The 15,944-nt window shown below is 41.9% G+C and overlaps 1 protein-coding gene across 4 annotated transcripts in view; it reads left to right on the forward strand.

Annotated features, from left to right (window-relative positions):
* The first annotated feature begins 1,802 nt into the window (after positions 1 to 1,802).
* Positions 1,803 to 15,944, forward strand: part of TLK2 (tousled like kinase 2) — a 106,515-nt gene continuing 92,373 nt past the window's right edge. Inside the window, exons 1-2 of one of the 4 annotated variants that reach the window (XM_081271710.1) lie at positions 1,803 to 2,284; positions 4,351 to 4,436. In XM_081271710.1, coding sequence (XP_081127836.1) covers positions 4,356 to 4,436 — 81 coding nt within the window. In that variant the 5' untranslated portion in view covers positions 1,803 to 2,284; positions 4,351 to 4,355. The remainder of the gene's footprint in view (positions 2,285 to 4,350; positions 4,437 to 15,944) is intronic. The other 3 variants (XM_081271709.1, XM_081271708.1, XM_081271707.1) reach the window with 3 other exon arrangements.

A 15,944-nucleotide genomic window follows, 5' to 3' on the forward strand; every position in this document is an offset into this window, starting at 1 on the left:
CTGGGGATTGAAACCAGGGCCTTGTACAGGCTAGGCAAGCCCTCTCCCACTGAGCTACATACCCAGACCTTTATTTTTTATCTTATTTTTGAGGCAGGGTTTGGCTGAAGTGCTTAGATGGCCTCCAATTTGTAATCCTCCTGACTCTGCATCCCAAGTAGCAGGGATTACAGGCAAGTGCCACTGTGCCAAGCTGTATTCTTTTATGTTCTTTTCTAATTTACGACAGTGTAATTTTAAGGAGTTACCTTCTTGATCATTGGCTGTAATGCAAGAGCTTGCCTCATTTGCTTTCCTTTGGTGCTGCAGTGGGAAGCAGGCCCACAATATCCCTCTTTGCTTCTCCTGCTCTATCGGGTGGAGCTTGTACTCAATTCTCCACCTTGCCATTTTCCCCAACCTCTGCAGCTGATATTCTCCTTCTGCCTTTCAAAGAGTTATCAGAAATATGTGTATATAACTTTCCAAGTAGTCTGGGACAATAAGGAAAATGATTCCTGGTTTCAGTTTTTCCATAGGGCTTGAGTTTGCCCCAAGATTTTGGAAGGTTGGAGAACTAACAAAAAGTAAAACTGCCATTCTTTCCCCATTTCTCAAGTCTGTTTTCTCTTAATTTATGGAAGAATTAGGAGTAAGAAAGAATTAAGCACAGAAACTTCACTTGGAGTACTTGCCTAGCCCTGGAAAAGTTCAAGGTCTGAACTTTCCCCTTGTGATTTGTTGGTAGTCCTTCAGTCATATGGTCAAAGAAGCATCAGAGAAAAAATGTTGGGTAGCCGTACTTGAAGTCAGTGTTTTGATTCATGGAAATCAATGAAGAAAGTGTATTTTTTCCTTGGTGCTGAGGGTCAAAGAGGGAACCCTTTCCCATGCAGGAAGCCCACCTAGGGCACAAAAACTCACCCTACCTCATTCCTCAGGAGACACTGTTTTTCCATCCTAGCACTTACTATCAGACCCCCCTCCCCAAGTAGCCGGAGGGCCTTGTTTTTAATCCGAGGTTGAAATGGAACCTTCCCTTGGGTGCCGGAGAGTGTCCCCTGAGGGCAGTGGCCTGCCTCTGGAGGGCAGCATCCTGGTGGGGCTCCTCTCCGATCCCAGAGCACCTTTTGTCCCTGGAGACGCCTTGCCCACCAGGTATGTGTAAAGCAAGTGCGGCCCGCTTTCCGGGGAGTCTGGTTGGGGTCTGGAAGAGGGACCATGGTTTTGGAGAGTGGCGGGCCAGCGAGCACGGGAACACGCTGGGCACAGCGAACTCACTAGCCGGGCGTCTCCTGGAAGTCCGGTTTGGGTCCGCCGGCTCAAGGGTTTTCTTCCTCTCAAATTCATCCCTGGGCAGAGCAACCTCACTTCTCATCCAAACTTGTGCAGATCAAGGATTAAGCGGGCGCGGGCCCAGCCCGACAGCGAGGTCCCTTCAGCGCCCCGGGAGCCGGTTACACAAAGACGGCGGTGGGGGCCCTGGGACTCCGACGGGCCGGGCGGGACGCAGGGCGACCAGGGGCCGCCCGACCGCCCCTCGCGTCGCGGCCGGTCTGCCGGCGCCGCCCGTCGCCCGCCCTCAGTCGTCCGGCCAGGCGCGGCCTCCTTCGCCAGCGCGGGGTCCCGTGGTTAACCCCTGCCCGCCAGCCCGGCAGCTGATTGGAGGAGGCGGGGCGCCGGGGCAGCGGGGACCCCCCCACCTTCCTCGTTCCCTCCTCCTCCTCCTCCTCCTCCCCCACTGTCGGCGCTTCCCCCACCCCCCCAGGACCCCCCCTGCCTCCCAGCCGTGCAAATCTCGCGAGGAAACACGCGCTTTCACTAGTGTGTTTACACCGATCACTACTAATCCGGACCGAACCGATCCGGATTAAGGGGCCGGAGGCGGGCCCTGGGCACCAGCGGTTCCGACCCCCCCGCCCTCCGCGCCGCACCCGAGTGGCCCCCAGCCGAGAGGGCCCCCACCTCCCAGCCCGGCCTGGGCCCTCCTGCGCCTCCCTTGGCCTTTGTCCGGCGCCAGGAGGCCGGTCCCGCGCCCCCCGCGGCCGCCCGGGCCCGGGCCCGCGTCAGGCGCCTAGCTCTGTACGCGAGCCCGGGGATCTGCGGCCTCCACGACCCCCTCCCCCGCTCGCCCTCTCGTGGAGCCGGGCGCCGGCGGCGGCTGCCCGGGCGGGGGGTTGCGGCGCTTAGGAGAGGCCCCGGCTCCGCCCCGGGCCTGCCCAGGGGTAAAGCGGAGCGGCCGCTGCCGGGTCGGGTCGGGGCCCCTCCCGGGAGAAGCGTGGAGCGGCGGCGGCGGCAGCGGCAGGTGAGAGGCTGAGCCCCGGGCGGGGGAGGGCGCTGGGCCTGGGGCATTAACCGTCCCGGAGACCCCCTCGGCCTGAGGAGGCTGCGACCCGGGCCCACCCCGGGACCCGCGCCGGGCCGTATCTCCACGGCGCTGAGGCGGGAGGGACTCCCTGAGGGCTGCGGGTCGCCGAGGGGCTGGGCCGAAGATGGGGCAGGCCCAGGCCTGGGAGTGGGGCCAGCGGCCGGCGGAGAGAGGGGGCGCCTCGGCAGCTGGAGGCCTCGGCAGTCTCCCGGGCGCCCCCGAGAGCTGGCCCTCCCTCCCTCCGTGACAGGTGGGCTTGGAGTTGGGGAAAGTTTGGAGCCAGTGAGGGGCGCGGGACCAGGCCCCATCGGTTTTGCTTCGCGGCTGTGGGCTGCGGGGAGGATCCCTGTCCAAAGCCGCGATGGAAGGAGTCGGAGTGGATATTTCCTTAACATGAGTTGACATTAAATGGAATAACCGCTGGGGCGTCATTTTCTGGGCCAGGCCTGGGGATGAAGATTTGGGAAATGTTGCGAGAGACCTTGGGGTTGGGGAGAGACTGCAACCTCTGCGATTCCGACCCGATTAGGTCCGGGCTGGACGCTGGGAAGGGCACTTACCTACTTAGGGAAAACTCATTCAATCTCCGTCTTTCTTTTTTAAAAAAAGATGATTTTCTACCCTTCTGAGAATTTCTTAATTCCTTTTTTAACCTGCACTTTTAGGTGTGGGTGAAACTTTAACTTGTCACCCTTTCATTCCCCTTTGCCCCATGCTCTCAATCCAGGAAGGGAAACGAAACTGAAGGACTTTGTAGGGCTGTTACTGGAAACTGTGGAGTTGTTAGATTGCAGAGGGGAATATTTGATTCATGTTTTCTGTGAACTTTAAAATCACACCAATCATTCTAATAACAGCTTAATAGTGTGTTTGAAGGGGTTCCATGTAGTGATAACATACTCTTTTCCCACTTTTAATGTTAAAGATTTTCGGTGCATCGTGTAAGAGTTGATCTCTTGCAAAGGATGGACACATTTGTTCAAAGGAGCCTGTGCATTAATTGGTCAAGGAAGGAGTTTAAAAATGGTGCCCTCCCGCCCCTCCCTGCTTGGAAGGAGTACTAAAAGCAGATGTCCAGAGTGAAGAGAAACCCACTGCTTCAGGGAGTGGTCAGAAAATGATTTTGTAAAGAAATTGTTACGGAGCTATATTAATTTCCTGAGTGAATGCAAGTTGAGGATTTTACCTTAGTTGTCTATTAAATTTAAAATAAAATAATTCATTTTTTTTCATGAGGTACTGTGAGCTCTTCAGAGAAAGGAGCTACATAATAGTGTTATTTGAAGTAATTTGTAGCTTCTGATTCATGCCATATTTTGAAATTATTAATGATTCATATTTTTAGTTTAAGAACTAGTTCCTGTGTGTTTGGGAAAGAAATATCTGAAAATACTTAGCTAGAATTCAAAGATACAAAGGTTGTTAGAAGTAAATTTCTTTTTGCAAGCTCATCCATGTTTTATTGTTGTTGGTTTTGTTTTTGGTCCTGGGGATTGAACTTGGGCACTCAACCACTGAGCCACATCCCCAGCCCTATTTTGTATTTTATTTAGAGTCAGGGTCTCACTGAGTTGCCTTGCGCCTCGCTTTTGCTGAGGCTGGCTTTGAACTTGCAATCCTCCTTTGAACTTGCAAGCCTCCGAAATTGCTGGGATTACAGGTTTGTGCCACCACCCCGCCTCATCCATGTTTTTTTTTTCCCCCTCTACTACTTTTACAGATGTTGTATGAATGGTTTGTAGTTTTTCTTTATTGGGATAAGAGTAAGTTGCCCCCATAGACAAGGACTTCCAAGCTGCTATAGAACTTTGAATATATTGGTAATGTCAACTAATTATTTGGTGCAATGCATTATAGTTAACTACTCTTATGCTCTATTTTTTATTTTGAGGTTTACCATATGTCTCTACTCAATCAAATAACTGCTCTGAGTTTTGTTGTAATAAAACTTTTCCTCACATTTTAGTTTGCATGGTTTTTACAGTCTACTTTTTCTTTTTCAGTAGAAATGATGGAAGAATTGCATAGCCTGGACCCACGACGGCAGGAATTATTAGAGGCCAGGTTTACTGGAGTTGGTGTTAGTAAGGTGAGTAAAATGAAGATGATGAACACTATTGGTAGTCTAATGTAAACACATTTAAAGAATGATTAAGAGCAGTTTGGGTGAAACATACTGATGGGTGCAGGGAAAATTTGTCTCATGATTCCATTGAACTTTTAAATCCTGCCAGTCTTTCCAATAGCGTATTTGAAGGTGTTCTACATGGGAGTATATGCTTCTTTCCCCCTTCAAATACAGGAGAAGTTTCTTGAAGGGTTTGTTAAAAGGATACTGATAGAATGTGTATCTAGAATTTATGCCATATTTTGTTAAAAATTCTCAGCTACTCAGAAAAAAAAATAATTACAAGGCTTTGCCTAGTTTTATTACACTGATTTTACTGGGTAGTTATATGATATAGCATTGAAGAATCTTACTCTGGTGAAATCTTTCTGTTCAGTTCTGCAGCTTAGCTGATTCCTCCTGGTTGCACCCCAGACCGTTTTCTCTCTCCTCTTATTTTCCTCCCTTTTCATTGTTTTTGTTTTTGTTGTGGGAGTGTAAAATAAGTTCAAGGCCCCATTAATGGGCAGGTGAGATGTCAAACAGTGCTATGGCTGCCTGCATATCCTTATGTACTTGCCAGTTCGCCCCTCTGTTCCCATGGGATGATTTTATTGTAATATATAAAGAGTGTGTGTGTGTGTGTGTGTGTGTATGTATGTATGTATATGTATGTATGATGCTTTATTTAAAAATTTCACTGACCCATGATTGTTAGATTATTTAGGCTTGAGGTACGTGAATATGTGAATTTTTGATCTTTAACCAATATGATACATTTCTTTCTTTGTTTTCCAAGAAGTTTTATCTCAAGGTAACCTAGGTTTCATGCTTTGGTTAGTTGCTTCTTCAGGGAAGTGAATGTTAAGGTTTATAGTTGGAAAACATAACTTCTTTGGTGGATCACACAATTTTGGTGAGCTCTGGGATAAACTTATAGTTTTTGTTTATTCAGTAGGTATTGAGTGCCTATAGTATTCTAGGCGTTGTGCAAAGAGAGAACGCCAGTCTCTGAGGAGAGATGATATTTTGATGAGAGCTGCATTAGAGCTGTGACAAGGTGCTTAGGAACCCAGGATTTGTTACACATTTTTGGTTTCTTTGCCACTTTAATTAAATAACTTGACTTTTGGTGGCACTTTGGAGTGGCTACTCTTGAACATTGTGTTTTGAATTTCATGTGGATAGACATAAATTCTCTGACCTAGGTGAAGTAGCTTCAGATAGAAATGAGCAGTGTATTTGGATATTAAATTGATCCATGGTTCAGTTGATTACTTATTGATGACTTTTGATGTGTCTTTTAACAAGGGAATTTGGCATAAGGCTTACATCCAAATCTATATACTCAGTTGGTTCCCTATTGAGTAAATTAGAAAGTTGGTGTTCGAGTTGTATGCAGTTTAAACTCATTGGTTTTTGTTAGGATGTTTTTCTTTCTTTCTGCTTTTAGACTCCTGATGGCTATATCCAAGAATACTTTTGATGGAGTGGGGCATAAGTAACGGAAATGAGGGTGTTCTGAATTTGCTGCTTCAACCCAATTTAGAATCATGGAACTAAGGTGTCAGAAGACTTGAAAGCAGTATCCTGCTTAATAAGAAGTTATACCTTTAACATAAAGAGAAAGATGTTCTCTGTGGAGAGAGAAGTTCCTCTAAGTCCTGTTGTTTTTATTCCATTAATTGTATGTTATTTTGATGTTCAAGTCATAGTGTATTTATCACAATAAATGTTATTCAGGGACTAGTAGGAGAGTATTGTTTTCCAGAACAAAGAAACTTGAAAAAAAAATGTAGTATCTGTAATTTGCAGTTAGGAAGAGGTAAAGAAAATATCCATTTTATATGAATTTTGTTGCCTATGAGACATATTTATCAGACCATTGATTAGAAATGGAGAGGGGAAGTAAAAAGGACTGGGTAAAAGGATGCTTTTGGAGAAACTCTTGGGTTTGAATTTATTGTTACAGGTCATAGTTTCCCAATAAGGATATCACTATAGATGACAGTTTTAGTTTTATTTAGTGTTTTTTGTTTGTTTGTTTTTTGCTTTCTTGGTACTGGGGAGCTTTCAGTTTTGCTAAGATCAACAAGAGATTTCAGGGCTGGGGATATGGCTCAAGTGGTAGCGCGCTCGTGCCTGGCATGCGTGCGGCCTGGGTTCGATCCTCAGCACCACATACAAACAAAAGATGTTGTGTCCGCTGAGAACTAAAAAATAAATATTAAAAATAAATTCTCTCTCTCTCTCTCTCTCCCCCTCCCTCCTCTCTCTTAAAAAAAAAAAAAAAAAAAAAAAAAACCAAGAGATTTCAGCCTTTGCTGTTTCAAATGGGAGAGCAGAGTGACTTGCTTGTGATAGTGCCATCTAGTGGGACTGGTGCAGCCTCACAGACTAGCGCTTAAGTTTCTCCTAACTATTCATAACATTTTCAGTACTTAGAAGGAAGAAAGGCAGTGCCCCTGTGGATTCTTTTCTAGTGGACAAGGGCAAGAGTTTTATAAGTAGCTGCAGTCTTTGAACTTCCTAGTTGTTATAGATCTTCTGTCATAATGCTCCAAGTTTTTTAAACTTACAAATACTTCACAAAACTTAGGCTAAAATGAAATGGCCAAACCACCACATTTATTACTTATATTTAAGATACTTACTATTTATATTTAGGTTTTTTATTTGCAAGTTTTTATTTTTTATATAGTACATTTGTATGCCTTTAATTTCTATATTTGCATATTTATTTCATAATAACTGGTAAACCAAAAGTTCATTTGTTTGGGGCTTTGGTTTTTGTTTAAAATATTGATATTTTCTGTTGTTCATGGTTGAGGATGGGAAAGAAGCCTAATACGCACTGAGACATCTATGGCAGCTTGTTTTCCTTCTCTACCTGCCATTTTTTAGGAAAACCAGAAACTATCCTGTTTGTTTTTTTTGGCAGTACCAGGGATTGAACCCAGAGGTGCTCTACCATTGAGCTACATCTCTAGTCTTTTTGTTTTTTAATTTTTAGACAGGGTCTCCCTGAATTGCCCAGGCTGGCTATGAACTTGCAATCCTCCTGTCACAGCTTCTTGAGTTGCTGGGATTACAGGCATGCCCTAGTATACCTGCTCCTCTTAGTTTGTCGACCCACCCGCCCGCCCGCTCGCTCGCTACTGGGAATTGAACTAAGGGGCACTCAACCACTAAGCCACACACCCAGCCCCATTTTGTATTTATTTAGAGACAGGGAGGGTCTCTAAATAAAATACAAAATACACTGCCTTGTGCCTTGCTAAGACTGGCTTTGAACTCTTGATCCTCCTACCTCAGCCTCCTGAGCCGCTGGGATTATAGGCATGCACCACCCCACCTGACCTGCCCCTCTTAGTTTTGACATGATAAGATTAAATTGGATTGTGAACATACTTCTTCATTTTTTTATTGACCTGATATTTGAGCTATTCTACTTCTTTTATAAGATACCATCTTTTAAGCACTGGATTATCCACTTTTGGTAATGTGAAACTGTCTACATTTTGTATTCATATGTTTTCTATCAGGACCTGTTACAGTTTATATTCCTTACTCTGTTCCCTTTTGGAAATTTAAGTATAGGTAGTCTCTGTGATTTTGAAGACTGAAGGAAATGGAATCCTGACCTTGCATGTACTGTTAACTATACTTCATTGAACAAATAGTTGTAGAACTTGCTATGTACCCAGTACTGTCCCGGGAAGAGCAGAAACAATAAGAAGTAAATTTAGTGTGTAGGGTGGGGGTGGGTACTAGAGATTGAGCCCAGGGGAGCTCTACCATACAGCTACATCCCCAACCTTATTTATTTATTTATTTTCTTTTAAGGGACAGGGAATAAAACTCAGGGGTTTTATACTTGAGCTACATCCACAGCCTTTTTTAATTTAATTTTTATTTGAGATAGGGTCTTGCTCAATTGCTGAGTCTGGCCTTGAACTTATAATATTGGTTAACAAATTTGTATTTTAAGCAATTCAGCACATTCTCCATCCTCTTCTTATAAGCTGTACTGCTTGATGCCCACTGCATTTCTGCCACTAGAGGAAATATAGACTTGCCAAGGATCATTTTATTACACCCTGGATTTGTATTGTAATTACATAGCTTTAGAGTTGCATAAACCAATAAATATGATAGTGAAATGAAAGGTTTATTTTTTGAGCCGGGCATGGTGGCGCACACCCATAATCTCAGCGGTTTAGGAAGCTGAGGCAGGGGGATCCCTCGTTCAAAGCCAGCCTTACCAACTTATCAAGGCCCTAAGCAACTCAGCAAGACATTATCTCTAATAAAATATAAAAAAGGGCTGTGGCTGTGTCTCATTGGCTAAGCATCCAAAGGTTCAGTTCCTGGAACAAAAAAATAAAAAAGATGTATTTTATGAAACTGAGTTAACTGCCATAGAAAGGTGACATATATACACATAGAAAGGTGTTTATGTTTTTTGATGGGAAGGATTGAATCCAGGGCCTTTTACATGCTTAATATGTACTCTGTCCTGAACCACATACCCTCTGCACTTATAATTCTCTTTTTTAATATGAAAGACTTTCATTTATGACTTTATTTTTTTTTTGAATTTTTTAATATTTTCAGTTTTTGGTGGACACAACATCTTTATTTTATGTGGTGCTGAGGATCGAACCCAGCGCCCTGCGCATGCCAGGCAAGCACATTACCACTTGAGCCACATCCCCAGCCCCTCATTTATAACTTTAATAAGTATTTTTTAAGTTCTCACTTTACTCTTTAAAGATATTGAAACTGGAAATTATAGATTATGTATTATAAGTGTAGCTTGTGTAAGACTACAATCACTGGACTTATAACTCAAAAGGCCCACCTCAAAAGACTGGCAGAAGGCCAGATGTGGTGGCACATGCCTGTAATCCCAGCAACTAGGGAAGTTGAAGCAGGAGATTTACAAGTTCAAAACCAGCCTCAGCAAATTAGGGTATTCCTGAGTATCTTATTGAGACCCTATCTCAAAATAAAAAATAAAAAGCCTGGGGATGTGGCTCTGGTTTAGCGCCCCCTGGGTTAAATCCCCAGTACAAAAAAAAAAAAATGTCAAAAGAATGTACATTTAGGTTGGAAATATACATGCTTAGTGGTAGGAGAACTTGCCTAGCATGTGCTGAGCTCTGGGTTTAATCTCTACTAGATATCTGGTGTTAGCTCTTTAATATACCAATGCCATTTATTTATTTATTTAGGCACTGAGGATTGAACCCAGTGTTTGCCACTGAGTTACATCCTCAGTCCTTTTTATGATTTTTTAAAAAATTTTGAGACCCAGGCTGCTGTTGTAGCTCACTGGTAGGGAGCACTTGCCTAGCATGCATGAAGTACTGGGTTGGATCCCCAGCACCACATTTAAAAAAAAAAAAAAAAAAAAAAACTAAACAAAATTTTGAGATGGGGTTTCACTAGGTTGCTTAGGGCTTTAACAAGTTGCTGAGACTGGCCTTGAACTTGTGATCCTCCTGCCTCAGCCTCTTGAGTTGCCATGTCCCCTGGCTCCATTTTTATTTATGTTTTAAAAATTATTTAACTATTTTATATGTATTTTTGTTTCAAGTATTTTATGTGCAATATGTATTAGACAATGATAAGTAAATAAATGCTGAAAAATAGTTCACACTTATACTGATGCTTTTGAATTCAAATTCAGATTTTTCTTTTGGTACCAGGACCACACATCCCTAATATCCTTTTTTTTTTTTTAAGTAGGTGGACATATACCCTTATTTTATTTATTTATTTTTATGTGGTGCTAAGGATCAAACGCAGTGCCTCACACATGCTAGGCAAGTGCTCTACCATAGAGGCCACCAGTGTACCCCAGCTCTTTTTTATATTTTATTTAGAGACTGGTTCTTGCTGAGTTGTTAAGTGCTTTGCACAGTTGCTGAGGCTGGCTTTGAACTTGTAACCTTCCTACCTCAGCCTCACGAGCCACTGGGATTACAGGTGTGTACCATTAATGCTTTCAGTTTAGTACTGGGGACTCTACCATGGAACTACCTTCTCAGTCTTTTCTATTTTTTATTTTGAGACAGCATCTCATTAAGTTGCCATTACTGAGGCTGTCCTTGAACTTGTGATCCTCTGGCCTCAGACTTCTGAGTAGCCAGGATCACAGGCATTCACCACAATGCCTGGCTTCATGTCTCTGAAATTCACGTAATCTGAATTTCTCATGCCATTAATTCCATCACCATTGCTACTGCCTTGATCCAGACCTACCTCATTCATAACTGTACTGGTCAGTTTCTCCTCCCTAATACATCTTTCTCTAAACTGCTACCAGTTATATTTCTGTTCTGTTTTTATTTATTTTATTTTTTTTTCATGTACTGATGATTAAACCCAGGGATGCTCTATGATGGAGCTATACCCCTAGAACCTTTTTATTTTTTTAGGGACTGGATCTCACTAAGTTTCTCAAGCTGTCATTGAACTTGTGTTCCTCCTGCCTCAGCCTCCCAAGTCGCTGGGATTATAAGTGTGCACCACCATGTCCAGCTACCAGTTATATTAAAAACAATAATATAATGTTACTCCTTTGCTTTACAGGCTCCCCATTTCTATTCTATAATTAATTACCTCAGAAGTGATAGCATATATATTTAATTTATCAAAAATTGATGTTAATCAATACCTTTGCCCTCTTGGTCAGTCAGGGCTCTTGTAGAATAAACTTCATCTATTTCTTTCCCAATTCACATGCTATTGGTTTTTATATTTGTGTGTGTGTGTGTGTGTGTTTAGCAGACTTTATTTTTTAGAATAATTTTGGGTAGAAAATCAAGGTAGAGATAGTACAGAGTTCCTACATATTCTACCTGGCTCCCATTTCCCTTTATTAATATCTTGCCTTATGTGTGGAGTATTTGTTAAAATTGATAAACCAATATGGATACATTTTTAGTAATTGTAGTCTAATTATATTAGGATTTACTTTTTGTGTTATATTATTTTATGATCCCCTGCCCGCACCTGCAGTGGGCATTGAATATAGGGGTGCTCTGCCACTGAGCTACATCCCTATCCCTTTTGTTTTTTATTTTTGGACAGGGTCTCACTAAATTGCCCAGGCTGTCCTCAAACTTGGGATTCTCCTGCCTCAGCATCCTGAGTAGCTGGGATTACAGGCCTGTGCTGCTGCATCTGGCGGTTTCATGGTTTTGAAAAATGCAAAAAAAAAAAAGCCAGGTATAGCCCATTTGTGTGTGTGTGTGTGTGTGTGTGTGTGTGTGTATGCACATATATATTTTACATATATGTATATGTATATACACATATACATATATTTACACACACATTTTATCAGTCCACAGATTATTATTTAATCTATTTTATATAGGCAGTGTTCATTTAGCTTGGTCTACATATTTGCCACTTGATTCTGTGTTCTTTTTTGTGGGTACTTTTTCCTTTGCCTGAAATATATTCTTTGGAATAGATACTGTGGATCTACCAGTGATGATATCCTTAATTTATCTGCTTAAAAATGTCTACTTTGGCCTTGATTTTTTTTTCCCTCCTGCTAAATGACGTTTCACTGTGTTGCCCAGGCTGGCTTGGAATTCCTACACTCAAGCAGTTTTCTTGCCTCAGCCTCCTGAGTAGCTGGGATTCCTGAATAGTTGTGATCTGTCTGCACCTGACTACTTTGGCCTTATTCTTGAATAGTATTTTGTTAAAATTGTAGGCTGGCCGGGCATTGTAGGTATACCTATAATCCCAATGATTTGGGAGGCTGAGGCAGGAGGATAAGTTTGAGGTCAACCTGGGCAACTTGTTTTTAAAGAAAAATAACAATAATAACAAAAAGGACTGGGGGTTTAGCTTAGTGATAGAACACACTGGGGTTCAGTATTGTTTCCCCCACCCCCCAAAAAAATTCTCAGTTGTCCATTACTTTTTCTCAGCGTGCTGTTTCTTCTGGCTTCCAGTATACTGCCTTTTATTTTTAGTCAGTACTGTTCTATCAAGGGTTATCTGTTTTTTCGGTGCCCATTTTAAAGATTTTTCTCTTTGTTATCTTCTCATATTTCTTCTGCTTTATTCTTTCTTCTTTTGTGGCACATCATTTATATATGCTAGATCTTCTCGTTGTGTTTTCTCTAACCCCCCACCTCCCTGTGGGGCTGCGGATCAAACTTAGTGCTTCCTGCATGTTAGCCAAGCGCCTTGCCACTGACTTATACCCTGGCTCTTTTTCTGCCTCTTAATCCTGTCTTCTGTGTTCTGTTTGTTCCCCCTGTCTGAATACTTGGTAGTGTTCAGTTGATTCATACTTGGTAGTGTAGGTCAATTTCTCCTGACCTGTCTGCCACTTCCTTTATTTAAGAGACAGGGTCTCAACTGTATTGGTGAGGCTGCCTTTGAACTCATGATCTTCCTACCTCAAGCTCATGAGCCACTGGTTCTGAGTCACTCTTATTCTGAGTGAATAGCCTGTGGGTTTCTTACTTTTATATATTAATTTGTTTTTGTGATTCTGGGGCTAAACCTGGGGCCTTATACATGCCAGGCAAGTGTTCTATCTCTGAACTATAGCTTTAGCTCTCATTTACTTTTCTTTTTTTTTTTTTTTTTTTTTCTTTTGTAGCAGGGATTGAACTCAGGGGCACTCAACCACTGAGCCACATCCCCAGCCCATTTTTGTATTTTTTAATTTAGAGATAGGGTCTCACTGAGCTGCTTAGTACCTCTCTGTTGCTGAGGCTGACTTTGAACTCATGATTCTCCTGCCTCAGCCTCCCCAGCTGCTGGGATTACAGGCCTGCACCACCACACCACTACCAAAAGTAATTAATTAATTAAACTATTAAATAAAATATAGGCTGTCTTCTTCACATTCTTTTGAGGCAGGTTTTAGGTTTTGGCTTATTTCTCTTCCTATACCCCTACACATCCTAAATTCAACTCAGTTTCAAAGCTTTTCCTATAGAATTAAATCAGCAAAACCCCTCAAATTGACATAATAGTGTTTTGGGTGTCTTTTTGTTTTGAGTTGTAGGCTTATATCTCTGACTTCTTGCCTTAGAGATTTTGGTGCAGTAATTTTTTTTTGGGGGGGGGGAGTTGCTAGGATTTCAGGAATTTAACCCAGGGGCGCTTTAGAACTCATGCTTCTCCTGCCTCAGCCTCCTGAGCTGCTGGGATTACAGGAATGCATCACAGCTCCTTTCAGTCCTCAGCCCTTTTTATCTTTTCCTTTTTTTTTTTTTTTTTCTTTTTGTGGTACTGGGGATTGCCAGGCAAGTGCTCTATCTCTGAACTATAGTTTTAGCTCTCATTTACTTTTTTTTTTTTTTTTCTTTTGTACCAGGGATTGAACTCAGGGGCACTCAACCACTGAGTCACATCCACAGCCCTATTTTGTATTTTATTTAGAGACAGGGTCTCACTGAGTGAGTTGTTTAGCGTCTCACCATTGCTGAGGCTGGCTTTGAATTGCAGTCCTCCTGTCTCAGCCTCCCGAGCTGCTGGCATGTGCCCCTGTGCCCAGCCTTTATTTTTTTCTTTTGAGATGAAGATTCACTAAGTTGCTGAGGCTGTCCTTGAATTTGTGATCTTCATGCCTCAGCCTCCTGAGTTTCTGGGAGGCATGCAGTACCATGCCTGGCTTTATTTTGCTTTTTTACAGTCAATAACATTATGTAAGTCACAAAGTGAGTATGAATTCCTTTGATACAGTAGGTAGAAAATCCATATCTATTTTTCACTTGTGTGATTTTTACTTATCTGTTTCTTTCCTTCCCATATGGTTGGCATTGTCGTTGACATTGTTCCTGGTATTTGCAGTCATTTGTTTGATCTCTTGTTTTCTATTTACTTTTAGTTAAGTAAAATTAAATTGAAAGATTTCTTAACATTTTTTAAAAAAAAGTCCTGGGGAAATAAAATTAAATAGTCAGTTACTGTTTCAAAACATGAGTCTAGGAATGATTTGACTTAGTTGGTCCTTTTCTTCTTTGTGAATCTCAAATTATCAGGTCCCTTCTGGTGATAGGTTTCACTTGGTCCTGACTACAATTAGGTGAATGGAATTTGTGTAGAATCTGCTTCATAGTATGTTAGCCATGGCTAAACACTCTTATACTATTCTGTTTGACCATTTACAGTACTGGTACCCTGTTTCTCTAATCCAGAGGCGTGGTTCTTTCTAGTTCCAACTATTCCTTTCTTAAACTTTAGGCACATTTATCTTTCTCGGAGTACTTGGTGACTAAGGGCTGCAGAAGGATTCACCTTCCCATCTCTGATTCTGTTTGGTTCATTCAGGAGTATCCTTTTAAAAGCAAAGTGTGGAACCATAGGGTTTTGGTCATAGGATCATTTGCTCTATCAGCTGCTTACTCCTGGTCAGGTTTATGCCCTAATAGGCTTTCATGGGAAATCTTGTTTTATAATTTGACTATTTTGGAGGGGGGACGAGTACTGGGGATGGAACCTAGAACTACATTTGCAGCCCTTTTTAATTTTATTTTGAGACAGAGTCTGACTAAATTGCCCAGGCTTGCCTTGAATTCCTGATCCTCCTGCCTCAGCCTTCCAAGTGGCTGGCAATTTCCAAGTACATTTCACCATGCCCTACTAAAATCCCAAAATTCTATTTAGGCATTAATACTATCAGAGAATGAGTAGTGGTGTTAAAATATAAATCCTCAAGGGCTGGGAATATAAGTGCCTTGTATGTACAAGGCTCTGGGTTCAATCCCCAGCAACACACACACAAAAAAAAAAAAAAAAAGAAGAAGAAAGAAAAATATATATTTATCTCATCAAGAAGAAAGCTCTTTAGAATAAAATCTGCCATATTATTTTCTTCGTTTGTGTATAGGCTTTTGGGAATGTTGATCATGCAGAATAAAGTAACAGTGGGAAAATGCCATACATGTATACTTGGAAGTTCCATATATTACTGTAAAATATACAACATATAAATTTACTATTTTAGCCTTTTTTTTTTTTTTTTCCTGTAGTGGAATTGAACCCAGGGGTACTTTACCTTTTTATTTTTTATTTTGAGACAGGATCTTGCTGAGTTGCTTATGGGCCTCTTTAAGTTGCTTTGGCTGGTCTTGAGCTTGTGATCCTTCTGCCTTTTAGGCATATAGTGGCATTAAGTGTATTTCACATAATTATACAACTATAACCAATATCCATGTCCAGAACTTTTTCGTTTTCCCAAAGTGAAACTTCATACCTATTAAACGATAACTCATTTCCATCCCCTGGCAACCTCCATTCTGTTTCCTTCCTTCCTTCCTTCCTTTTTTTTTTTTTTTTTAATCTACAAAATGTTCTATTTACTACTTTTACTTTTAACATTCTTTGTGTACTTCTAAACATCTAGAAAGACTAGATGTTTCAAATAGGACCTAAGTTTGTTCACTGTGTACATAGTAGTGTTAAGTAAACTACCACAACAATGGTTATATCCAAAAGTTT

Source organism: Spermophilus citellus, assembly GCF_964194105.1.
Source record: "Spermophilus citellus genome assembly, chromosome: 17".
NCBI classification, from domain to species: Eukaryota; Metazoa; Chordata; class Mammalia; order Rodentia; family Sciuridae; genus Spermophilus; species Spermophilus citellus.